Here is a 27,006-nt window from a genome sequence, read left to right on the forward strand (position 1 = left end):
CATAAAGACTGGCGTCGCTGGCACCGCCCTCCCACACTCTGGCTAGTTCGTAGGCTGCCTGGTTTTCTTTTTCTGTCGCCGCAGCTCTGCCTCTCTTCTCTTCTCGCGCTGCCCCTCTGCAGTGTGACAAGGCCGAGTCCTCTCCAGCCCGCGCCTCCCACTTTCGTACCTGCGCCGCCCCATTTCTCTCCGGCCGCCGCCGCCACTGCCGCTCAGCTGGTGTCGGTGCCGCGCTTTCCCCACGCCGTCCCCGCAGCCTATGGCCCAGGCCGCCTTGGGTATTTCTGCTCAAGGTAACCACATCCCTCTTTAAAAATTCCGCCGAAAAAGAGAAGACGCTTTACCCGACTCTTTGGGCCGTTATCTCACGTGAGTACCGGGCCGGGGGGGCGCGGGCGGCGGGGGTCCCCACGGCGGGGCCCTGAATATGGCGGACGCGGCGTGGGGGGCGGCGGGAGGCGCGGGTGGGGGCCGGGGGCTCCCGCAACCCCCCCTGCCCCTCCCGTGGTGCACTGCTACTTCCGGGAGGGGCCCGGGTCCGGCCGGCGCGCCGGCGCCGCCCCGAGGGTTCCGGAGCAGGGCGTTGAATGGAGCGGGGCGGAGGCGCAGACCGCTGCTGACAGCGGCGCGGGGTGCGGGCGCGCGGAGACGGCACGGCCCCACTGCCTGGGGAGCCGGTGTCCGGCGGCGAGCGGGAAGGCCCGCAGGCCATTTTGGAGGCCCCAGGCTACCGCCCCGCCCTGCGGGGCTCCGGATTGGGCCAGGTCGCCTTCGCTCACCCGGTCACCTCCCTGGCCCGAGGTTACTCGCCGCGGCTGCGTGTTCCCTACGCTGCGGGCCCGGGGCCGAGGGAGAAGGAGCGAAGGGTTGATCAGACGCCGGCCGTGAGCCCTGGGGAGCCGGGGACCTAAGCGCATGGCCCCCACGATGTCCCTGCAGGTCGTGCTCCGCTTTGTGATGGCATCGCCGCTGCAGATGTTCAGTTCTGTGTCCCGTTGTTTCCGCCATTGAGCCCCCAGCTCGGGCAAGTCGGAAGGCTCATTCTTAACCGAGCTCTTCTTTCCTGCGTGCCAGGACCAAGCCTGGCAGAATATGGCTGATGGCTGCCTGGCGAGGCCCTCGTGATCCCACATTTCTTACTCGTGCGACAGCGTGTAGTTGCTGGTTCTTGAAGACCAGTGACCCTTGAGTTAGATCGGTGCCGAGATACTTGTGAATGAAATCACGTAATCAATGTCTTCGTGATTTTTATCGTAAAATATTTAAAATACAGAAAGGTGAAAGTAGTAGCTTCACGGGGATACCAGTTAACCTATTGCTGTATCTGCCTTGTCATCCATTCTCTTTTTGTTCTGTGTTGTAACTGTAAGTTGGATACCCCAGAAGGCCTCACTCCTCCAGCGTTAGTATGCACATATTAAATAGGACTTTGTACAGTTCCGTTTTGTAACTTTCATGGAGTAAAATTCACATAAAAATAAAATCCACAAATGTTGTGTCGTGACAAAAATATATATAATCCAAATCTCCATCGCTATATAGAATAGTGCTGTTGCTACAAAAAGTTCCCTTTCAGTCCTAATTTCTACAGAGGCAACCATGAGTCTGATTTTTTTTTTAAAGATTAGTTTTTTCCAATCTAGCGTTCTTACATAAATGAAATTAGTGTACATCATTTGGTGTAAGTCTTTGGTTTGACATGTGTTTTATATTCATATTGCATTTATCCCCCCAAATGTTCCTGTTTATTGCTGAGTAGTACATTGTGTAAATACCTTGCTTAGTTTTTTGAAAGCAGATTTTATTTTAGAATAGTTCGATTTCTCAGAGAAGTTGCAAAGATGTAACAGTTCCCGCATCCAAAATCATCCAGTCTTCCTAACATTTAACTCAGGATATATTTGTCAAAAGTCAGAAATTAAGTTTTATATTACTGACCTCTAGGTTCTCTGGCTGTTGCAGTTTTTCTTTGTCATTTCTTGTTCCCAGAATCCAGTCCAAAGTATTACACTGCATTTAGTTGTCTTGGCTCCTGGTCTTTCTGCTGATAGTTTTCCAGCCATCTCTTGCTTTTGCTTTTGCTTTTCTTGTTTTGGTTTTTTAAGATAGGGGCTCTATAGCTTAGGCTAGCTTTGGACTCAATGTGTAGCCCCCAGGCTAGCATGGAACTTGCGCCTCAGCCTCTTGAGTGCTGGTATTACAGGAATGTACCACCACACCTGGCCATGTTTCCATTTTTATTTTTTGTCTGTCTGTTTTCTGACTATGGCTAGGGTTGAGTCCCAGACCTTGTAGCTATGTCTACATCCCCAGCCTTCTTCATGCTTTCCCTTAACTAGCCAGATAAGCATTCCATCTGTCTTCCATGCAAATAGCCATGTCATCTATGTACTCTTTTTAACATCCATTAAAATATTTTGTTGAGAGGGCTGGGGAGGTGGATCATAGCGCTTCTCTGGCAAGCGCAAGGGCCTGAGTTCAATCCCCAGTTCCACCCAAAAAAAGTGAAATATTTTGTTGAATGAAATTGCGTTTCACATTGCTGCTCTTGGGTTCCTTAAGTGACAAAATAGATAATATAGTAAAGAGGAATAGTGGCTCACCCAGATAATTATCCTGTTCCTTAGGGTAATTGAAAATGAAATCTCCAGCATGAGTAGGCTTTTTGGCTTTTGTTTTTGGTCTTTTTGAGACAGGGTCTCTCACTATGAAGCTCGAGCTGGGCTACACAGTGAGTTTGTCTAGCTTGAACTATATATTAAGACCCTACCTCAGAAAAGAAAAAATCTAGGTGCAGGAAAATTGGAATGTTTATGGAGTAGTACATAATTGGAGTCTAATGTAAAATTGTAATCATGACTACAAGTTGGTGTGGACTCTTTCCTTGATATCCATGAAGGGTGTCAGGGTCCGTAACTGTGACCATTTGGGGCCAGAGAGAAGCTCAGCGACATATGCTTGCCTGCCTGACCAGCACAAGGTCCTGAGTTCCCATCCCAGGCACCAAAAAATAAAAAAACAAAAACAAATAAAAAGAGTGACCAGTATAGCCAGGTGTGGTTGCATACCCTCCTGTAATCCCAGCACTCTGGAGGCTGAGGAGGATTGTTGGGAGTTCAGGGTCAACCTGAACTGCATAGTGAGACCCTGTGTCAAAAAGAAAAAAAGAGTGGTCAGTTTCCCCTGCTAGATATACCTACGGTTAGACATTTTACCTGCTACATGTGATCCCTCTGGAGGTGTGATAAGCTTTAGGTGTGCTTGTAGTGCTCCTCACACACTTCAGGCTCCTGGCCTTTCTTTCCATCTCTGGTTTCATATTTCTGGATTCCTTCTTACCCTCCCTTTTGTAGCAAATAAGGATCAAGTTGTACTATGTGAAAACAATGTAACCACTGTATGACAAATAGCAGTACAGGTGTAACATTTTAGCCTAGAGGGGATAAACCCATCCAGCCAAATTAGGAGTGGTGGCCAGTTCTAAAACTTGGAGCATTTGGTGTAGTGTGCTAAGCACTTTGACATTCATTTACTTATGGTGGCAGTAGAATTCAGTAGATCTAGATGGGTTATGCAACAGGAGATAAACTGGAAGAGGCTACCTGCGTAATGGTAAGGATTTTTCAGTAGTTATTTTCAGATACACAGCGTACAGATCTTAAAACTTTTACTGTTGTAGTAGGAATTTTCTCTTAAAGCAAAGAAGGATCTGAACTTGAGAAAAGTGTACTTTGGGTGTTGCAGATGGTATTACCTACAACTCTATTTAAAGCTTCATTGATATAGTAGCGTTTTGGAGGTTGATGGACTTAAAATTTTAACTTTTAGGCTACTTCCATTCAGATTTTAGGAGGCAAGAGCAAAAATTAAATGAGGTTAGAAACTCATGCGTAGGTAGATAAAGCAAGTGGTGTGGTGACCGTAGAGTGAGAATTATGGGTGCAGCAGCTTAGAAGGGCTTACTACATAAAAAAGAAACATGCTTGGAAAATTTTATCTAACATGACTTCAACTTTTTTCCTAACATGGAGCTATCTGCTACCTTTATTTCCTTGTCTAGGGCGATCTTTCTGACCGAGTGTACAACTACCCAGAGGGCCTAGGAGAAGTGCTGTATAGGGAGCAGTTCGACTTCAACGCCGAGCCCCCCTGGGAGCCTAGCTGATGATAGGGGGTTCCATCTCCTAACTCGTCCATGTGAGTATTTCCTTGAATGGAATTGAAGTCAGTGCCACTGCTAGATTGCTTCATGTTTTTCAGAACTCAGATTTACATTTGCTTTTTTAAAGCACATTGACCTTGAAGTTCTTTTAAAGTTACATCAGATTAAATGCGTTTTTAGCAGTCACTGGATCACTTACGATTTGTCTCAAATACGTAACAGGTATGAATGTGCTTAGTATATTTTGCAGAAGTTTTAGGAAATTGAACTAGCTCAGTTTTTTGAGGGGTTGGGGGGAAACCGATGTTTGAACTCAGGCCTTTGCACTTGCCAGGCAAGTGCTTATTCTACTGAGTTATCTCCCTGGGCCCTGTAGCTCAGATTTTAATGTAAGTTGGAGAGTGGTTTTTGCAGGGTACAGTCTACCACATTATTCTTCCATTTGGTTTAGTGGGTCAGATTGTCTAGACTGGATTGGAAAAAGTCATTCTTGCTTTTGGTGCTGGAGGTGGAAGCCAGGGCTTGCACAGGCTAAGCTCATAGTCTTGCTGAGCTGCACCCCAGCCCTAAGGGTACTGTGTGCCCCTGTTCTGCCTCCCAGCAGTTTCCCAGGTAGCTTTTGACTACTTGATGTTTTGTGCAGAATCAAGGCCCTATGCAAGATGGAATTCCATAAGCAGCAGTTGTTTAGATTTGAGCCACTGGACCGTGCAGTTGTGTATTATATGTAGACTTTTTGTTACTGCAATTTGGGTTTTGATATTTGAATCTAGATGTTTCATAGTTGACCAGAAAATTGGAAGTGTATCCATTTTCAGGAAAACTAATTATCAATTTAGTGTTTTGGTCTGATCTTATTAAATAGTTTGTATAATCCCAGCACTTGGAAGGCTGAGGTAGGAGGGTTGCCATGAGTTGAGGCTAGTCTGGAGTACAAATCAAGACTCTTATCTCAGAAAACCAAAACAAACGGTATTCTTTTTTATTAGGATATATTAAAGCAAATGTTTTAAATATATTAGATGTTAACTCAGGTTATTAAGGCTAAAAACAAGAAAGTTTTTTTCTTGAAAATCCTATGAAACTTTCCCAGCTTGGCCTTCCTTCTCTGTAGATTTGAGCAAATTGCTTATTTGAAAGATAGCCATAAATAAAGTTGGACTTGAACAGTTGTCTCAGTCCTGAGCAGGTGTGGTGGTCTGTCTGATGAGTGCTTTGTCTTTAGTTGTGTGTCAGAGTTTTTTGATGATTAGTGCTAGGACCACCTAGACAGAGCTCGCACCCCCAGCATGAATCAGTGTTGTGGCCAGGCAGCCTATATGCAGATGGAGACAAATGGGATTGCTGTCATCTCATACTGAGTTTTTGATTTTTGTTGATCTCTTCTCTACTTCATTCCATATATGTGACATGTGATCCAAAGTTGGCTTGGAGATTGACAGTGTGCTTTGGAGTGAGGTTGACTGAGTCATAGTCAAGAATAGATGAGAGGGCTGGAAAGATAGCTCAGCAGTCTAATAAGCGCCTGCCTAGCAAGTGCAAGGTCCCAAGTTCGATCCCTGGTACCACTTGCTGTGCTGGCCTGGAATAGGTATAATGGAGCACACTTGTAATCCCAGTGCTGGGGAGGCTGAGACAGGAGGATCACTATGTGTCCGAACTGCATAGCAAGACCCATACCAAATAAAGAAAAGAAAAGATGAGAGTCTAACATGGAGCTTGTTGAGGTAACCCACAAGGCTGATGCAGGAAGATCTCCATGTGTTCAAAGCCAGCCGTGGGGCACAAGGGTAGGGGGAATGGATCCTAAGGTGGAAATTCAAGAACAAGTTTCATCTTTTTAAGGAAGGCCATATTAAAGTACAAGGTTTAAGTTCTTTGACTGGAAACTAAATCTTAACCGTATAATTAATGTTCCTAGTGATGTTACCTCTGAGGCATTTTAGGTATCACCAGACTGATACCTTTCAAAACCAGAACAGGAAAAAGCAGTCTTCAGGATAAGGAATAATGGTGTAGAATTTGCATATTGCCCTCTTTTATTTGGGAGGAATGAGGACAAATGGTGCTTTAGAGACAAGTGCTTATTATGTTTTAAGCATCTCTAGTACTTGGTGCCTTGCTGTAAAGCTAAGGCCTACTGTCCCTTGTTCATACCATTCTGCCCTAAAGCTCTTCAATAAAATTCTTTGCTTTTTTTGGTGTGATCTATACTAATTTGAGAGGAACAACTTGACCTGAATTAGTGTTGACTGAAACTTTGTCTGATTGCATTTAATGTTAGTATTTCCAGGTGTTATTTGGAAGTAGAGTGGTGGTGAAGTGCTGACTCATTCCTTGGCGAGTATCAAATAATGTGTACATATAAGCGTGCTGCTGCACTGCTCCACGCGCATGCACCTACGCTGCAGCCCTGCACCCTGACGAGCCAGGCCTGCCGAGAGATGCCTTAGGTTCCCCTAGAATTAATGGAAATGTAAGCGGAAGCCCCACCCCGTAGAGATGTAGTGTCTAGACACAACAGTTTGCGCTGGTGGATGTTGGGACGCTGAGGTTTTCTGAGGTGCCCCACCACTGTTTGGTGTCCTTGGCAGAGTCTAAAGCAGTGCTCTGTGGCTGTGGCCTGCCTGGCATAGCTGTAGCTGAGAGCTCTGTGGAGCACACCGTATAGCTAGGTGTTCAAGACAGTGCAGGTGGGCTGAACCCCACAGTGGGCTTCGTGGTAAGCTTGAACTCAAGTAACTGTCCTGGATTCTGAGATGGCTTGTCCATTAAGTACCTGTAAATGCTGGAAATAGCTTCTCTATAGTTTTGGAGACTTTTGTGTGGTTTGTTTTTTGAGCAAGGTCTCAGCATACCAGGATAGTCTCCGACTCATAGCAGTCCTGCTGCCTCAGCCTCCCCAGTGCTGGAGTTACAGGCGTGTACCACCACATCTGCCTTCAAAGCCAGGTTTTGTTGTTTGTTTGTTTTTCTGTGGTACCAGGAATTGAACCCGGGACCTTGTGCTTGCCAGACAGGCATTTATGTCAATGAGCTGTATCTTTGGCCCCAAAACTAGTTTTTAAAATACATGTATGATACAATCAATATGTGAATGTTGTGACAATACCTTTTTTCTGGGGATTGAACATGACCTTAGTATACGCTGTCTGAACTACACCTTCGTTCCCTAACACTGAATGAATCTTTTTTTTTTTTTAAGAAGGAAAAGTTATTTTTTACTGTTAGGTACAGGGTTTCACTGTACAGCTTAAACTCAGTGATCTTCTTGTCTCAGCCTCCCCAGTGCTGGGATTGCAGTATGTGCCACCATGCTGGTTTTGGGAGCCAGCACAGCATGCCCAGAGTTCCCGGGCCCACATGGCATATGGTACCAAGGATCAAATTTGGGTCCTTGTGCTTGCCAGGCAGGTGCTTAGACCACTGAGTTATCTCCCCAGCCCATGTCTTGACATATTTTAGCAGCAATATTTGAGATGAATGCGGTGGGCCCCTGATTGTAGAAGTGTTTTTGAAGGCCCTTTTAAAAGTTTCCTAGGACTTTATGCTGCAGCAAGATTTTTCCAGTGGGCCAGTTTTTGATATAATTCAACTCTGACAGCAAGTCTAATTAATACATTAGCCTAATTGAACGTATTTAAACTTTCAGTTTAGACAAACTTTTATTAGCCAATCTGCTATTTGCCTTTACCAGTGGGTCTGGTTATGAATTCATTTAATTCACTATAAACATACCCCTTAATAGTTGTTGAGTATAGAAAAGGGATTCAGGGGCCAGAGAGATAGTTCAGTGGTCTAAAGCACCTCTTAGGCAAGTTTTGGCAATCATATGGACCACGGTTCAGTCGCTGGCTGCGCTAGCCCTGCCCCTAGGGCAGGGTGAGCCAGCCACAAAAGGGATTCAGTGAATTATTTAAATATACTCCCTAATTTTACTTCACAAATTTAATATAGTTGTCCTATTAATTCTGAGCTCATATAGGCCTGTAAAGGAGCATTTTACTTTTTAGGGCCTTTATTTTGTCTCTAAGGAATGCTTTTACTTGAATTAGGACATCAGCATTTTGAATATTCATGTCTTCTAATTGTTCTTATTTGCATATGTCTAATGAGATCTGCCCTTGGTTTTCATCCATCACTGCCAGCTGCACAGTGTCAGTAGAGCAAAGTGGCACACACCTGTAACCCCAGCTCTTGGGAGGCTGTGGCAGGAAGATCACTGTCAGCTTGAGGGCAGCCTGGGCTACATAAGTGAGTTCAAGGCCAGCCTGCACTACATAATCAGACCCTGTTTCAAAAAAGTGCTTGAGGACTCTTATATGGACAAAGGAAAAGCTTGGTTTTGCAAGCAAATTCAACAGAACATTTATTAATGGTGCTTGGTTCTCATAAAAGGATGGATAAACTATCACTGAAAAGCACAGATTTTAAGGGGCATATATTTCCCTGATGTGCATTAAATGTTGTCTTTTCAGCTATAAGACAGAGAAATATTCTGTACAGGCATGATGCAAATAAATAAACAGCATGTTAAGAGATGAACAAGATTCACAGGCATGGTTTTTTTTGTTTTGTTTTGGTTTGGTTTGGGCTTTTTTGGCTTGGTAAAGTGTAGAATCTTTTCTAGGAGGACCACAAAGATGGTGAGCATCATAGCTCAGTGACAAAGGGGGCTGCAAGGGCTCGTGTGTTTATTGCACAGGGTGCTTGAGCTGAGAGTTAGTAGTAACTGCCAGCACGGGCCTCAGCCCTGTCTGCACCAAGCCCTCTCACATTTCCTACTCTGCTCACCCACCAGCCACCCCCAAATTTGGGGCGTGTGTCTGGCAAGGCTTACAGAAATTTGTAGCAGGCTGCAGCTGGCCAGACTGGAGGGGCATTCAGGGAAAGGCTCAGGAGACACAGGTGTCTGTCCTTCAGCTCTGTCCTGGGGTCACCATGCAGTGGGTCAGGCACCAAGTGAATCCTCTTCACTAGCACATCACCACCACCACCACCCCCGGGCGTGGGTGCCATGTGCTGAGGCATAAGGGTTAGGGCAGGGTCAGCCTGCCCACTACCTCAGCATCTAGGAAGTTGGAGACACCTGGACCTGATGTGCTTGCAGCAGGAGTCAAATGCAGCAGACTTGTTTCTCTAAACTTCTTGCCTTTATGTCAGTGACTATCTGAAGTCCTCGTTCAGATCTTATCACCTGGGTGGAGTTCTGTGACCTTTGTTCATTTACTGTCTAGCTTTGCTGGTCAATCAAACTTCCTAACCATGAGCAGAGTCATTTGGAGGATGGTAGTGGTCTATATTTAAAATTTGGTGTGTCGGGGCTGGAGAGATGGCTCAGTGGTCTAAAGCACCTACTTGGAACAAGCTTGGCAAAGCACAGGGACCGCGGTTCAATCCCCCAGCACCACATGCCAGCCAACCCCACCCCCTGGTGGGCTGAGCTGGCCACACACACACACACACACACACACACTAAATAAATAAATAAATAAATAAAGGTTTAAAAAAAAATAAAATTTCGTGTGTGGTTGAAAAATAAAAAATTTTTGACATGTGGACTTGATCTCTAGAAGTTTGAAAATAAATGAAAACAGCATGGTTTAGCACTGCTGTGTTCAGTACGAACTGCTAGACAGGTAGCTGCTGAAATTTTTTTTATTTTTTTATTATTTATTTATTTATTTATTTATTGTGGGGGGCAGCTCAGCCCACCAGGGGGCGGGGCTGGCTGGCATGTGGTGCTGGGGATTGAACCGCGGTCCCTGTGCTTTGGCAAGCTTGTTCCAAGTAGGTGCTTTAGACCACTGAGCCATCTCACCAGCCCCTTAAATTTTAATAAATGAGGCCTAAATGAAATTTAAGGCTGGGGATGTAGCTCAGGTGGAGTGTTTGCTTAGCTGTGCGAAGCCTTGGATTGGATTCCTGGCACTATTTGGGAAAAAAAAATTCCCCTAAAAATATGACCTCCTTGTTAATATGAGGCTAATACTTGATACATTGGGAGCTAATAGCAGGAAGAAAACATGTCACTTGCTGCGGAGCTGTACTGGGCAGTGCTGCTCTAAATAGTTGTGGCTGTGCCTAGAGCAGCACCAGCCAGTGATCTTATGACTGTTAGTAAGAAGCAAGCAGCTGTACCTCATTCCTTCCTTCCCTGGTGAGTTCTGTGGTTTCCAGCATGCTAGGATAAAACTCCTTGGTGTGACACTGTATGAACTTGGTGTTGGGTGGTGGTTTGGTTTTTTTTAATTCTATCTTGCTCTTACTGCAAAGACCCTCTGAGGCCCTCCTGGCCAAGAGCTGTTAGAATAGAGTTCCTGGCCTGGATTCACATGAACAGTATATTTGACAGCCAGTGAGCTAGGGTGCTGCCCGTAAAGCACGGTCCTTCCCTGCATGCTGTCTTTAGGATAAGGTCAAAAGCAACCGAAGGATATTTGGAAGGCTTGGGGACCGTGTGCCCCTTACAGCTTAGCAGTGCTCCTCCGTACTGTGGTGTAAGCCCTACGCCTTCCTCTCTTCCTCTCTTCCTCTCTTCCTCTCTTCCTCTCTTCCTCTCATGCTAGCCTGAAAAGCAGTGCACTGCCAAACACTGCCACAGGGTGCATGGGGAATAAGACTGCTGAATGATAGGGGTCCACTGGTTAGACGCAGTCACACCTGCTCTGTGGAGGGGACCTCCCTGCCCTGTGTTAAATCAGTAAATCATGTCCCACTTCTAAATTCTAAACCAAGAAAAGTAATGGTGGTACACCTGTGATCCCAGCACTGAGGAGGCTGAGGCAAGAGGATCACCATGACTTCAGGGCTATCCTGGGCAACATAGTGAGACCCTCTTTGTCTCAAAAAGAATGAAGCATGGACCTTGTTTTCCAGCACACAGGATTTCATTGCCAGGTCCTCTCAGGGTTAAGACCCCCTGGATCTGCCTGGGGCTGTCGCTTGGTGGAGGGCATGATCATCCCACACAAGGTCCTGGCCTGATCTCCAGTATTGAGTTGGGTTTGTCCATTGATGAGAATCTCCAAGGTGAAAGTAAGCCCCATTGGATCAAGCCCATCAGTGCTTTACCCTGTACTGCTTTTTTTTTTTTTACTGCAGGGTCTCACTATGTCATTCAGGCTGCTTTTGAACTCACTAATCAAGCTGTCCTGGAAGTTCCTATGTCGGACTCCTACATATGCCATCACACCTAGCTAATACTGGCTTTAGTTGAGTATTTCGTTGTAGTTCTTGGTGTATTTAAGGTAATGGATAATGTTACACATTTTATATCTTCTTTGCACCGGGGATTGAATTCAGGCCCTTGTGCTTACCAGGCAAGGGCTTATTTTACTGAGCCATCTCCCCGGCCCCACACATTTTATATCTTTTTTTTTCATTTTATATCTTTTAGTGGCCTCAGATGTACTTTATTCGTATGTCGGATCCTGCCCATATAATATAACACACAGTTTATTGCATTTTTCCAGCAGTTCTTGTCAGCCAGCCATGCTTTGGTTAACAAGCTACATTTACTTCTGAAATGACAGTTGCTTTTCAAAGATGAATAGCTGTTCCACAAATACAACTTTCAGAGCCTGGGCATTGTTTATACTTTTTGTTAATATACTTCTATTCATATTGATAGTAGCATTGTTTGCTGACTTTTGGTTTGGCCTCCCATTAATGTTTAAAATTATTTCATATTTACAGAAGTTTGATTTATAGTCATGGAAAGTCAATCTCTGGTTGCCGGGATGATACTAGAAATGTACTGCCAAAGGTATATGAGCACTGCCTTTGTTTTTTGTTTTGTTTTTTTTTGGGGGGGGGGTTTTGGCAGAACCGGGGATTGAACTCAGGCCCTTGTGCTTGTCAGGAAAGTGCTTATTCCACTGAGCCATCTCCCCGGCCCCTTTTTTGTTTGTTTCTTTTTGTTTTGTTTTTGTGAGCACTGCCTTTGTGGGTAGTACTTGTAACAGCTTCAGATTCTTGTCAAGAGTGGGTGCACATTATTGCATGTTGTTTACTAAGAGGGGTGCAGAAACAGAAAATTTCCAAGTTTTACCTGACAATCAGACTAATGTGTAGGGAAGAGGTTAGATAGGCACAGGCATTCTGGGAATCTGAGGCAGGACAATGGAAAAGACGAAGCCCAGCCAACTTACTGAGCCCCTGCCTAAAAATAAAAGAGATGAAAATGCAGGTCAGTCTCCCATGCTGTTCATATCTCCCTGATAAAGTTTTAAAAAGATGGAAGATGAGAGGCTTAAGAGTGTTGCTCAGCATGCATGAACATCAGCATGAGTTCACAACACCAAAAAAAAAAAAAAAGGAAAGAGAAGTAGAGAAAAACAGTGCAAAAGTAAAGGCCATAAGTATCCATGACAGGGTGTTTTTATCAGCAGTCCTGGTGTCGATGTCTGAAAATGGTTAGTTGATTACATTGTTGAATTTCCAAGCTAGGAATTCTGTAACGTATAGGAATGGGGCATTTGGCAAGCAAGTTTTACATTTTATTTCATAGTTTGATCACCAGCATGCAGCTTGAAAATATTTGGAAAAAACATTCCTGTGATCATATTGCTATAGAAAAGCCCCAAAGACTGGACAACAGAGCACTTAGGAGTTGACCAGTGGGCCTGGAGCTTCTGAGTGTTACAGTAAAATTTCCCTTCCTGAGATAAAGGAAGCTGAGCTTGAAGTTAGTTTGTCCTGACTTGAAAAGCTAGGCTTTTTGTACAAGGCTGCATTCTCTGTGGTGATACAGTAACCCACCAAGTAAAACATTTGTGTAGAATGCATTATTGGATACATTTGTTTTTGCATTTTAGGTGGATTTTATTTAAGTTAAAGGTACTGATTAAATATTTTTGTTCCAGTGAATAGAATAAATGAAAGCTGGCCATTTAATAGGAGGGGCCAGGGAGATGGCTCAGTAGAATAAGCACTTCCCTGGCAAGCACCAAGGGCCTGAGTTCAATCCCCGGTTCTGCCAATAAATAACAAACAAACTTAATAGGAGAGCTGGGGAGAGAGCTCAGTGACATAAGTGCCTGTCTGGCAAATGCAAGGTCTTGAGTTCGATTCCCAGTACAAAATATAAGTAAAACATTTAATAGAAGCTGGGTGTAGAGCACACAGCTCTAATGCCACCACTTGGGTAGATGAGGCAGAAGGGTCACCATGAATGAGTTGGAGGCCAGCCTGAGTTACATAGTGAGTTCAAGCCCATCCTGAACTGCATAACTAGAGCCTGTCTCAAATAAATAGGTTTAATAGGAAGGTCACGCCTTATTCTTATATAAGTGGCCTTTTTTGGTGGAACTGGGGATTGAACTCAGGCCCTTCCGCTTGCCAGGGAAGCGCTTATTCCACTGAGCCATCTCCCTGGACCCTAAGTGACCTTTTTTTTTCCTAGTCTTCTCATGCCTAGTTGAATACAGTAACTCCCTAAAATTGATGGTCTAGCTGGTGTTACATTGCTTTAATAATTATGTACCCTTAGTTTGAACTGTCTGCTTCCTGTACACAAATTTACATCAGTCCTAGCATAACGTCCTTTAGGTTATGCCTAGGCTATGATTTGATTTACTGAAAGTATAAGGTCTCATGCAGACAAACCAAAATTAACTTCTCTAGTAAAATAAAAATAGCCTCAACTTTATTTAGTTTCTACCATAGGATGAAAGAAATTTGATGAGTTGAACCGAGTATATAGAGTTAACTCCTTGGAAATAAAGCTATTAGTGTCTTAAAAATTAAGAACTTTTTGGAAGTCAAAGTTTGGTTTGGGGACCCCTGAAAAGGAGGGAATGTTCCTCCAGGAGGGCTATTACAGGGATTACACTCTAGCAGGGTGCCTAGGGGAGATGGGGAGGGGCCACAGGAGAAGAAAGGAAGGGCTCAGCAGGTTCAGCGCAAGTTGCCTGGGCGTGTTAACAGGCAGCCAGGACTCAGATCTAGAGGGTGAGTAGTAGTCTGCCAAGGGGACTTGTTGTATCTTGTTTACATTACAAGAAATCATTTTCTAGATAACCTAAGAGCCAGTGAAAGTCAGCAAAGCTAAGCTATTAATTCAGGATGGGAGTTCCAAAGGAGAGCAGCTGATCTGGGGGACAGGGAGGTGTGATGGATGGGTGGGGGGATTTAGCCTGAAGTGCCTCCCTAAGGACCAGAGATGACAGAAACTAGTTCAGGGTGGACAGTCACCTGGCTTATTTCTGGGTTTCCAATTACAGTGCCATTTTCTTGCACTTCTCACAGTTGGCAACTCAGTTTTGGCTACTTTAGGCCAAGATTTTTTTAAGCAGGTGTTTTTACAGAAACCTTTTGAGGAAATAAGTAACTCTCATTAAGAGTAAGGGCTAAAAAAAAAGTGTAAGGGCTGGCAAGATAGCTCAGCGGACTAAGCGTGTACTTAGGCAATCACAGGGGCCAGAGTTCAGTACCTGGCACTGCATGTCATGCTAGCCCTGTCCCACAGTCCCGATGATCTGGCGATGGAGTCCGGGCGTGGTGGCCCATGCCTGTAATCCCAACACTAGGAAGGCTGGAAACAGGAGGATCGCTAGGAGTCCAAGCTGCATGGTGAGACCTGCGCGCGCACATACGCATACACTGCACACACAAAACCTAAGAAAGAAGTTTTAGAAGCCTGGGAAGCTCAAGGTCTCGAGTTTGATCCCTGGTACAAAAAAGTTTAGGAACCCCACCTTCAGAGCCTGTTGCAGTAATTTCACCAAGTCAGATCACCTAAGAGACCCGCGTTGGCTCTCTTGCTGTAATTAGCATCACTTTAGCTACAGATTGTCGGTAAAGCCACCTACCCCCAGTCATGGGTCTTTTTCTTTCATTTCACGCTGCAGTTGTATTTCCAGGACTACAGGCCTGCAGCTCCCTGCCACTGCTGTGTTGCATGGCACACGTGGTTGCATTTCAGTAAGCTGCACTGAGCTGGTCTTCAATGAGTAGCAAAGGTTTTTTAGTACTAATCTAAGGTTCCTCAGGTGTTGTTAAGTGATGACATGTTCCGTACTGAGCAGTTTCATTGACAGCTGTCAGCAGGCAGAACTGTTGAATAACGCGGATTGTGATGTGACTTCTGTTTTGGCAGTTTGTTGCATATTCTAAGGACCCAGACAGACAGACCTAGGCTTGGTGGCCCATCACTTGTTTTTCCTGGTTTATGACTTTCGGCTTTGTGGAATACGGCTGAGATGAAAGGATTCATTGACGATGCAAACTACTCCGTTGGCCTGTTGGATGAAGGAACAAACCTTGGAAATGTTATTGATAACTATGTTAATGAACATACCCTGGTAAGTGTGCCAACCCCCTCATTGCTAAGGATGTTAGCGCTTTGTTAATCCTGGAGATGTTAATCTGACAGGAGTGCCTAGATTGACTTTTCCAGACTGATTGAACATACTGCCCCACCCCCACCCATTCCTTTTGAATAGTACAGTTTATTTTTAGCCTGCGCTAAAAAATAATGCTTTGGGGGGCCGGGGAGATGGCTCAGTGGAATAAGCGCTTCCCTGGCAAGTGCAAGGACCTGAGTTCAATCCCCGGTTCTGGGGAAAAAAAATAATAATAATAATGCTTTGGGGCCGGGGAGATGGCTCAGTAGGATAAGTGCTTGCCTGGCAATTACAAGGGCCTGAGTTCAATCCCTGGTTCCGCCATAAATAAATAAATTAATTAATTAATAAATTAATAATAATAATAATGCTGTATAAAATCCCCTTTCTCAGCCAGGCCTCTTAGCACCTGGCTCTTTGCCACAGTCTTGCTTATGTTTGTAGAGTGCATGCTGGATGTCCACACTCTCCTGCCCGAAGTCCATGCCTACAAAATTCTACTCACAGTTTCTTGAAGTCACCTGCTTTTTTTTTTTTTTCTTTTTTCTTTTGCAGTACCAAGGATTGAATTCAGGACCTTGCTTTTGCCAGGCAGGTGCTTAGTGCTGCTAAGCTATATCCCCAGCCCCCATCTGCATTTTAGATGGTAGAATTATTTTCATTTACTGACTTACTAGTGGGGATTTATTTGTTTATGGGAGGGAGCTAACAATATTCTGTATTCCCCAAGTTTGAAGAATTGCTCTCATGTTACTTCAGTGCTCAGTAACAATGCGATTACCAGTAGTGCCTTCTCTTCACCAGTCTGTGGATGCGCTTGTCTCCTCCCACCCCAGCAGAACCCTGTGACTTCTCCCAGCCAAGTACTCACCAGGCCTGACCCTGCTTAGCTTCTGAGGTCAGACGAGATTGAGCGCGTTCAGGGTGTGATGGCCGTACGCAGCCCTTGACTTCTCTCAGCCCCTGCCAGCAGACCTCTTGCAGCAGTGGCTAGCATAGCTTGTGCTATTATGCAGACTGCTGTGAAGCTTTCTTCAGGGAGTTCTCCACAGTGGAGTGCTCCCAGGCACATTTGATGGCCTTCCTTTATCCACTTAACTTTTCCCCTTTCCTAGGATTTTCTTCCTAGAGGTCTGCACCCACGTGCTTTTGTCCCCATCCTAAGTGCCCACGCTTGGCAGTGATGACCGGTGGGGTCTCCATCCTGTTCTGGGCCTGCCTTTACACACAGGAATGGTGGCCTCACCATTTGCCTTTTCCATTTTGTGCTGCTTTCATCTGTTTTAATTTTGTTGCACGTTTATTATGTCAAAGTTTCCCATTAGTCAAATTAATTTTCCATTACTTACTATGATTTTTCATTTCACATTTTGCCCAAGAAGGGAAAGTGAAGTTGGATGTGGTGGTACAGGCCTATAATACGAGCACTATGGGAGGCTGAGGCAGAAGGATTGCAAATTTAAACTCAGCCTAGGCAACTTAGTGACTCAGTTGAAATCCTACCTCAAAATAGAAACATACAAAAAGAAAGGGGCTAGAGATAAGGCGCTCAATGCAAAAGCCCCAGGTTCATTTGTCAAGTGTGTGTCGGGGTTTGTTTTTTGAGGCAAGATCATTCCCCACAGTCTAGGCTGGAATGAACTCATGATTTCTTCTGGCTCCTCTCCCAAGTGCTAAGACTATGGGTGTGTGCCACTATACCCAGTTTAAAAGTCGGTTTTATTGTCTTTTGAGGAAAACGTTTCCTGAATGGGGCTTATGGGACACTGGGTTTTGTTTTTTGAGATGCAGTCTCAGATCACCCAGCCCAAGCTCGAGTAATCCTCCTATCTCATCCTCCCAAGTAGCCAGGACTATAGCGATGCTCTTAAGAATTTATAAAAATGCAAATCTTTTTAAGAGCTCTTTCTGCTGTATTGCTAAATTCTACCCTGAGCTGCCAAAGGAGGTCTGTTGTGAGTGGTAGAACGAAACAGCCCCTGCCTGTCGGTCAGCCCCACGTTTCTGGGCAGGGTGAGGACTGCCAAGGGGCTGTCTCAGACAATACCCCTGGGTTCAATAAGATAAACTTGAGACGATCTGATTCCAAAATAGGAAGGTCAGTGTAATTGATAGATTTTTTTTAAAACCTCAAAAAATTTTACATGCCAGTGCAGCACAGCAGAATATCAAGTTTGTAAAGATAGCTGAAAAGCATACAGATCTCTTTACAGTGCCAAATATAGCACGGTTACTCTTAAGCTTTTAAAGTCCTCTTGTGTAGAAGGACAATGTCTTTCCTTCTTGGGATGCTATCTCTTATTCTTTGTTCTCTTTCATAACAAAATAGACAGGGAAGAGTGCGTTTTTTGTGGGGGATCTCGGGAAGATTGTGAAGAGACACAGCCAGTGGCAGAGTGTGGTGGCTCAGATCAAGCCATTCTACACGGTGAGGTGCAACTCCACCCCGGCCGTGCTGGAGGTCCTGGCAGCTCTGGGCACAGGCTTTGCCTGCTCCAGCAAGGTGAGGCTGTTCACCCTGGCTTGGCAGCCATGTAAGGCAGTGTGAGAGGAGGTTGGGCTTTTGGGTGGAGTAGTGTAAATGTAGGCAGCTATAGGACATGCGCTGATGTTTTAGGTATACTAATAAAAGGGAAGTTTGAGTGTGATGACCCTTTGGAAAGCTTTATTAACAAAAACATACTTGTTCTTAATCATTATGCTAGCACTATAGCATATGTTTAAACAGAGCATTACGAACTGAACTGATGCTTGACCTTAGTCCAAGCGAAAAATAACATAAGCTAAGGAATGTGTAGTCCATGGTAGAGCCACCTGTGTAAGACACAGGCGGCCTTGGCTTCAATCTCTAGTGCTTTAAAAAGTGTGTGAGAGAGCGTGTGTGTGTGTGTGTGTGTACGTGTGTGCACGCGCGCGCATGTACGGGGTATGATCAGCTGAAAAGGAGTTGAAAATTTTGCCAGTGACTATTCAAAATGTCTTCACAGAATGAGATGTCTTTAGTGCAAGAATTGGGTGTATCTCCAGAAAATATTATTTACATAAGTCCTTGCAAGCAAGTTTCCCAAATAAAATATGCAGCAAAAATTGGAGTGAATATCATGACATGTGACAATGAAATTGAATTGAAGAAAATTGCTCGTAATCACTCAAATGCCAAGTAAGTATTAAAATTTAAGCAATTGAACATGTCTTACTGCTGAGGGGATGTCATTTGTCCTTAGCCTAGGAAGAAGGGCTTTTGGTAGGAGAGCAGTGTTATGTCATAATTACACCTTGATGTGTTGAGAGTTTCTGCATTTAAAATGCCAGTGGCATGTTTGACACCTGCTACTATACCCCTTGGTGTGGACTTGAGAAATGATCTTACATGATCTGTAGCTCAGGGGAGAGAATGTGGTACGATGGTTAGTGCCACAGCAGTGTAATGAGTTAAGGTCTCAGAAATATCTATATATTTTTTTTTTAAACTGACTTCAATGTTAAGGTGTTGTGACAACATAAATTACCTTGAAAAACTTTTGAACAAAAGAGGAAGTTTTAGGGAATGACTGTCCTTAAAAAAAAAAAAAAAAGAAAGAAATTGGACCTGCTTAATGTTCAGAAGATGCGCTCTACCATGAGGCATGAGGTCTTTCCTGGCGAGGTTGTAAGCTCATTGGTGCCTTCTCCAGAGCCCATTCACACTAAGCTTCTGTTTCTTTCTCTCAGCTTTGCCTCAGCGCTACTTGTTCATCAGGACCCCTTCAGGAAATGCACAGACAAGCATTAGGGTTTTGTAGGTCAGTCTTGGTTGTCCTGGTTTAGAGGAAATACCAGAAAGATGTGGACACATACAATAATTAAAAACATCTGTTCTGTACCAGTTAGAAATCTCCTCAAATGTAAGAGGTTAACTGCAGAAGCTTCCAAAATGTAATTAAGGGTTAGCAACCTACTTTAATATTTACAGCCCTCATATTTTTATTGAAAGACATTGATGACATTGCTATTGAATTTAGTCTTTCTAGGTGGATTTATGGACCAATGGACTTCATTTGAAAGTAATGTCGTCTTTCATTACAGAGCCCAACTTACTCTTGGTGCTACAGCAGTCTTAACTTGCTGCATTTTCCAAAATCCCGTCCTTGTAAGCTTCTTGCCTTAGGCCCTAATTGCTAGTTTTTTCTCTGTACAGGATTGTTTTTCTTTAGGTTCACTTGATTCATCCACCGCTGGATTTGGGAGCACTGGCAACATAATCAACATACTTCCTACAACCTTCAGGCTTCACATGTGCTGATGATGATGTAAACCAACTCTGCCCCAATCATCTTCCCCTTCTCTTAGGGTCTTACTACATCTTGCAACAGAAGATGATAGTGGAGGTGAGGAGGGTAGCATGAAGTTTGGCTCCACGCTGAAGAACTGTAGGCATCTCTTGGAATGTGCTAAGGAACTTGATGTCCAAATAATTGGAGTTAAGTGAGTATTCCTTTTCAAACTTTTTAAGGTGATAATCTTTCTGGTTATTAATTTAATAAAAACTTCATTTGTATGAAATCTAAGATTCAGTGTCTTTCACTTATTAAGTGTAGGTTTTAAGTTTAAGGGAAAAAAAAATGTTCTCCTTTATGCTGCCCCCAATACACAGGCAAAGTAATCAGTATAGAGTAATGTAAATCATAAGACCAACCCACCACCACCAGGATCCTCCAGTGCAGAGTTCTGTACATACTAGAATTCAAATGAATTAAATAAAATGGCATTCAGCTTCTAGGTTGTACATAGCACTTTATATCTGCTTCTCATCTGATTTTTCCTTTTAATTGCTCATGGGCATTTCACTTGATGTTACCTTGCTAGTTCTTATTTGTGGAAACTTGGTATCATTTTATTCAAGAGCTTATAAATGGATCAGATCAAGGACCAGCCAAATAGTTCAGTGGATTAAAGCACTTGTGTGCAGGTGCAGAGGCTGGGGGTTCAATCCCTGGGCCTGCTGTGGTGGTGCACGCCTGTAATCCCAGCTCTTGGGAGGCTGAACACAGGTGGATCACTACAAATCCCATGTAGTAGTGAGACCCTGAACACCCTGTAGACCCTCCCCTAAAATACCAAAAAAAAAAAAAAAAAAAGGATCAGATCTAGTTAACTGCTTAAATTTGAGTAATTACTGCCCAAACAAACATTAACCCTATTTATACCAGTTAAAATTATTAAAATAATCAAAATTTTTGGTTTATTAGTTTAAGAAAATTATATTCATAGTTTATCAGTAATAATTTGATTTGATTTTTTTTTTTTAAGACAGGGTCTCAACTATGGTCTCAACTTTGTAGCCCGGGGGCTGGGGAGAAGACTACTATCTGTGTAGTCTCAGATGCTACTATAGACTACTATCTGTATAGCTCAGTGGCTTAATTGCCTTCCTGGCAAGCACAAAGTCTTGAGTTGAATCTCCAGTATCAAAAAAACCCAAACAATGTGCCCTGGGCTGGCCTTGAACCAAAGCAGTCCTGCCTCAGCCTTCCCAATGCTGGGATCACAGCTGTGCCCAGCTTTAAATACCATTTTAGTGTTTTCCTAAAGAACTATAATAGGATGGCATCTGGTCTGTTAAATCAGCACCTGTCTTTGCATCTTCATAAGCCAAGAACCCTGAGAAAGTACCAGCTGTCTGATGGGACAGTCCTACAGACCACAGGTGGTTTAGGCTGGCAGGAACAAGTGCATTAATTCAAGCCACCTACCAACAAATTACTGCCCCGGCAGGAATACATTAACGATTTGATCATAGTCTCAGGACAATCTGACGCAGTAACACTAAGCCTCGGGTGTTTTCACAAAGATGTATAATTTGTGTATCTTGCATGTTTGCCTGTACACACAGATAGTAGTCTTCTGACTGTTGGGATGCATACATTTCTGTGAATTTTCATGTCTGTATAATCACTGTCAAATCAGGGTACAGCAAAACTACAGTTAAACTTCAGCATTCTTTTCTAAGTCTTTAGTGTCACTAAGAAGTAATAACTAATGAGTACAGCCTACCTGAATGAGTGCTCCTATATTTATTTCACAATAGAAACTTACATTCGGTTAGATGACACTGAGTGTTGAAAAGGAAGGTGCTGCGATCCCATCAGTTGCTGTGTGTTCCTCATACATACATGCAGGTGTGTCATGTCATGACCCGAAGTATAACTGATGCCTGATCAGTGCAGTAGGTTGTGTCTGTGGCCTTATACCATTTGAACTTTGCTGCTGTAAAAAAACTGGGGTTGTATGTTGTATCTTGAGTAATTAGAAGTTACCCTACTAGCAAAATTAGGTGAAGTTGCTGTAGCACTTGTGGATCAGGATGGTATGTGATCATGGAAAGAAACTACAGGAAGTGCCTTGAAAATTTACTACAGCTTTAAATGTGTTTCTCTTTCTTTTAGATTCCACGTTTCAAGTGCTTGCAAAGAACCTCAAGTATATGTGCATGCGCTCTCCGATGCTCGGTGTGTGTTTGATATGGCTGTAAGTTCCTTAAATTTTGATATTTTAAGCCAGGGATGTGTTCAAGACTTTTCCCTGCCTGTGTGAAGTAACTGTCGTTACACCTGAGGACAACTGCCTTGTTTTTGATAAAGATTCAGGGCTCCACATAGCTATGCTGTGTAGCAATTTATGTCCTACACGAGTACAGGCAAGACTAAGAGGGCATTGAATTAATGAATTACATTTTGGAAAAGCATTTCAAATCTTTTCATCTGTAGGGAGAATTTGGTTTTACGATGAGCATGTTAGACATCGGTGGAGGCTTCACAGGAGCTACCTTTCAGCTGGAGGAAGTAAGTGTTTTTGGCTACTGAGCTGAATAGTCTTTCTTTGTATGTTTCTCCCTGGTACGAATGATTAAATTGAATCTGAGGCTCCTGGGATGAGTTATAGCCCCACCCAGGCCATTTGTAATTTCCCTAGAACAGTCTCTTAAGTTACCCAAGATGGGCTGAATCATAGTGAGACAACCAAGCTAACTCTTTTTGCAGTTTATGATGCTTTGCTGCGCCTCTCCCCCCCACAAAAAAAACAAAAAAAAATCACAGATTTCTTTTTCTTTGGTTTTGAGTTCTGAGTCCAGAGCTTTCGGAACGATATGCAAGTGTTCTACCCTAAGCCATACCCCAGCCCACCAGAAGTGTTCAGGGACGCCCGTGTCCCGGACAGACTCCCAAAATGAGGCCCAGGTGGCCAGATGTGCTTTGGCCCACCCTACCTATCCTCATTCTGTTCTGTACTTTCTAGAAACTGCTGCCAGCAAGTACACTGTGAGGGTTCTGCTTTTCTTTTAAATAAATGTCATGCTGATAGTTATGAAATAAGCTTGAGTTTCAAAGTCTGCTTGGTTATTTGAGGATCACCTGCTGAACAGCTGTACTTTGTGGTTTATAACTGAAGCTGCCATATTTCCTTAGGAAACAGTAACATCAGGCTGTTTAATATTGTGAATTCTGTAGCTTAATATTGAAACTGTAACCTTTAGAATTTAAATTGCACAGGTCAATCGTGTTATCAGCCCTCTGTTGGATGTCTACTTTCCTGAAGGCTCTGGCACCAAGATCATTTCAGAACCTGGAAGCTACTATGTGTCTTCTGCATTTACCCTTGTAGTTAATATCATTGCAAAGAAAGTTGTTGAAAATGAGAAATTCTCCTCCGGAGGTAAGTTGCAAAGTTTATTTGATTTTCTTAACAGATGATTCAGGTTAGTTTGGAGATGCATAGGTGGTTATAGGATTACAGGTGATCTCCCACCGCTGGCAGCTAGGGAACAATTCAAAAGGTCACCCGCATCCTGTTCTATAAGGCTGCAGCACTTCAGACACTCCTGGGTACTGGTACCTCGACTTGTGGCTTGGATGGATTGCAAAGCTCATTCTCATCCCTTGTTGCTGTCACTGTTTGATTCCTCTACCTCGGTTGGGTCCATGGGAGCACCTATGTGGTACTCTTAACCTGAGCGCCACTAAAGAGCCCTCCCCATCCAACTCCAGGTCAGCCCCCTGAAAGTGTATGAAGGTCTGCTTAACACCTGGTGCCACTGTTGTGATTTTCTGCAAATGTGACTTGTTTTCACGTGGACAGATCCCTGTAGTCCATGGGAACATGATAGTTTCCCCTCGCTAGAGTGTAATCTAGGACCCCACTCTGCAGTTGCCATTTCTTTTTTTGTCTTTGAGACAGGGTCTCGCTGTGCTGTTCAGGCTGGCCTTGAGCTCACTTTGTAGCCCAGGCTGGTCTCAAACTCACCATCCTCCTGCCTCAGCCTTGTGAGTGTTGGAATTCCACACCTGCTCCCTTTTGTCTTTTCTTTCCTTGAACATTTCTGGAGAGGGGCCCTTGTCTTAAGTGTCCTGTTTAGGTTTTAGACAAATCTCCAAGATCTTAGGACTAGGAAGCATATGCTGCCCCATTGCCAGGACTGGTGTTTTGCTTAGTTAAGGTGGTGTCCAGCTCGTGCCTGCATTGTTGAAGTAGTAGGGGCTTTGTGATTGTGTCGTGTAATCCTCAGCCTTTCACTCATAAAGGTCAGCATCTGTCAGTTGCCAGTTCCATTATTCAGGCTGCACTAGTGGCGTTTATCTAGGTAACTTTTCTTTTGTGCATATGTATTTATATATGTTACTTACTTGGATTAGTTGAGACCCATGGATGTGCAGTAGGTCATAAATAACATACGGTGGTACTCCGATTCATGAGTTTCTTTCTTTTTTTCTTTTTTTGTGGAACCGGGGATTGAACTTAGGCCCTTGCACTTGTCAAGGAAGCGCTTATTGTACTGAGCCATCTCCCGGCCCACAAACTTCTTTATTTCCATAATTTGCAAAATTCATTGCATGGTTTTGGTCACAACTGAATTGCAAGCATAGTAACAGGAAAGGTCTAGTACTGCCTTTGTCTCACTGTCCCAGCCATCAGTTGTTGGTGCGTTGAGATTCGCCAAGCCTGCTCTCCTTTCCCTGCCTCTGTCCTACTGTCCTGGGCGTTTGTGCTTACTGGCGGCTCTCTGTGTGAAGCATGTATTCAGTTTTTTAAGCCAAGTTTTATTTTAAGGTATGTCAATACATAGTTCTTTTAAAAGTTAATTTAAAGGTTTTGAGAAATGAGAATACTAGTTTTATAGAGACTAGCATCTGTTTCAGTTCTCTTGTTGCTGGGACAAATAACCGACACCCAAAATATGAAGGAAAGGTTATGTAGCTCACAGTCACTGGAGGTTTCAGTTCACACTCAGCTGGCTCCAAGGCAGAGCGGCACATGGCAGAGAGCAACCTTTCATGGCGGCGGCAAAGAGCAGAGAGCAAAAAGGAGGAGTAACAGCAGCAACAAATCTCTACAGGGAGCAAGTCTGTCTCCCTTGAGTTGCATTCAGGGCATCCGCCCCAGGCTGGGAGTAGCACTCACACCCATAATCCCAGCAGCACTCACCAGTAATCCCAGTGGATCATGAGTTAATCACAAACTCTAGAAGTCTGCCCCGTGACTGCATGAGGCTTTGGGGGACAACGAGACACCATGACACCGTGCTTGATAATGTAGCTTTTATATGTATGATCGATTAGGCATTTTGCTATAAATGTACCTTCCTCTTTCCTGTTTATTTCAGTAGAAAAAACCAGGAGTGATGAACCAGCCTTTGTGTATTATATGAATGATGGTGTTTATGGTTCTTTTGCAAGTAAACTGTCTGAGGACTTGACTTCCATCCCAGAGGTTCACAAGGCAAGTTTTATTACAAAGCAGTACCACAGATTGTTTTGTTGGTGAGAAACCTAGTTGTATGGGAAGGGTACAGCTCAGCGTAAGGCACTGGATTCAGTCCCTACCCCCTTGCCACCTCTGCCTCCAAACAGAAATGGGGGGATTAGCTGTTATTTTTCTGCCCTGCAGTATGGGGACTAAACCCAGGGCCTTTGTAATCTGCTATATTGCCAGACCCCTCCGTAAGTTTTATTTTTATTTCACTTTTTCAACAAGGTCTCCCTAAATTACCCATGCTGGCATTGAACTTGTGGTCTTCTTGTCTCCGCCTGCTGAGTGCTGGGATTATAGGCATGCTCCACCATGCCCAGCCCCTAGCTGTTGTTTTATTTTTTATTTATTTATTTTTTAAATTTTTACTTATTTATGGGGGGGGCAGCTCAGCCCACCAGGGGCAGTGCTGGCTGGCATGTGGTGCTGGGGGATTGAACCACGGTCCCTGTGCTTTGCTAAACTTGTTCTAAGTAGGTGCTTTAGACCACTGAGCCATCTCACCAGCCCTCTAGCTGTTGTTTTAAAGCAATACTCTGGTTCTTGAGAAATACTGTAGGATGAATACAGCCCTTTTTTTGAGGATTCGCATCTGTGGCTACATCGTCTGCTGCCACCCACCGTTGTGGAGTGCCTGGTGCTGAGCTGAAATAGCACTTTCTGCCACACCCTCTCCCTGGATGAGCATAAGTAAAGGGTAATTTCTTGAAACTTTCTCTTCAGAAATTGAAGAAGGATGAGCCTCTGTTTCCAAGCAGCCTGTGGGGTCCATCCTGTGACGAGCTTGATCGGATTGTGGAACGCTGTCTTCTTCCAGAACTGAACGTGGGTGACTGGCTGATCTTCACTAACATGGGAGCAGACTCTTTGCAGGAGGCATCTGTGTTTAAGGATGTGCCGAGGCCAGCTGTGTACTACATGATGTCGTTCAGCGACTGGTAAGGTGGGGTGTTTCTAGAGTAGATGGGCTTTGATGCGCTGACGCCTGTGTGATCACAGCCTGTCCCCACTTGGCTCACCTCCTGACACGCCGCTTCTCTCCCTCAGGTATGAGATGCAGGATTCAGGCGTCACCTTGGACACCATGATGAAGAACTACTTCTTCGTGCCTTCTTGCCTTCAGCTGAGCCAGGAAGATGGCTTTCCCACCGAGGCTTAGACAGGCCCCATGCCCTGCGGTCTGAGGTTGTGGGTTGTGCTTGTCTGGTCTACATTCCAGGGTGGAAAACAACCCAGTCTCACTCTGGTCATTCTCGCAGAGACAAAAGTTAATAGGCTATGTGGGACCAGACAAAATCAACTTTCATCTAGAATTCATTGGGGTAACGGGAGATTTAGATAACGTGTCCAGATTAAACCTAACAGTTTGTCCTACCCTTTAAGCTTTGAAAATAAAATATGCAACAAAATGGATGACTTAGTGGAGATGGAAGCCCACGACCTGGGTTCCCCCATTCAACCGTTTACATACAAGTACACAGTTTTTATACTGAGGATTCGTGTCCAAAAGTCTTGTAAAGTTAGATCTTCCACCCAGGTAGAGCACATGTCGGTGGGAGACCAGTGTGGCTTCATTAGATACGTTTAGTGTATTTAGAGTGTGTAAATTTGTGCTTTGAACTGTAGTTTAATGTAAAATTGCATCATAGTATTTGTTGTATTTGACCTAATGTAACCCTTGTATGATTGCAATAAAATTTTGTGTAGATTTTA

The 27,006-nt window shown here is 44.0% G+C and overlaps 1 protein-coding gene across 3 annotated transcripts; it reads left to right on the forward strand.

Moving 5' to 3' along the window:
- On the forward strand, positions 1-27,006 carry Azin1 (antizyme inhibitor 1). Of its 3 annotated transcripts, none has more exons than NM_001291536.1 (12): positions 1-369; positions 4,061-4,197; positions 15,264-15,468; positions 17,840-18,013; positions 18,498-18,670; positions 19,840-19,974; positions 21,936-22,017; positions 22,257-22,331; positions 23,040-23,202; positions 25,148-25,263; positions 26,017-26,231; positions 26,341-27,006. In NM_001291536.1, the coding sequence occupies exons 3-12, from the start codon at positions 15,367-15,369 to the stop codon at positions 26,450-26,452; spliced, it is 1,347 nt and encodes a 448-aa protein (NP_001278465.1). In that variant the 5' UTR covers positions 1-369; positions 4,061-4,197; positions 15,264-15,366; the 3' UTR covers positions 26,453-27,006. The 3 variants fall into 3 exon arrangements, with proteins under 3 accessions (NP_001278465.1, XP_023558065.1, XP_023558066.1); XM_023702297.1 differs by having other exon boundaries at positions 22-369; positions 25,151-25,263; positions 26,341-27,004; XM_023702298.1 differs by lacking the exon at positions 17,840-18,013 and having other exon boundaries at positions 22-369; positions 26,341-27,004.

The sequence above is a fragment of the Octodon degus genome, unplaced genomic scaffold, assembly GCF_000260255.1.
Source record: "Octodon degus isolate 3935 unplaced genomic scaffold, OctDeg1.0 scaffold00148, whole genome shotgun sequence".
NCBI classification, from domain to species: Eukaryota; Metazoa; Chordata; class Mammalia; order Rodentia; family Octodontidae; genus Octodon; species Octodon degus.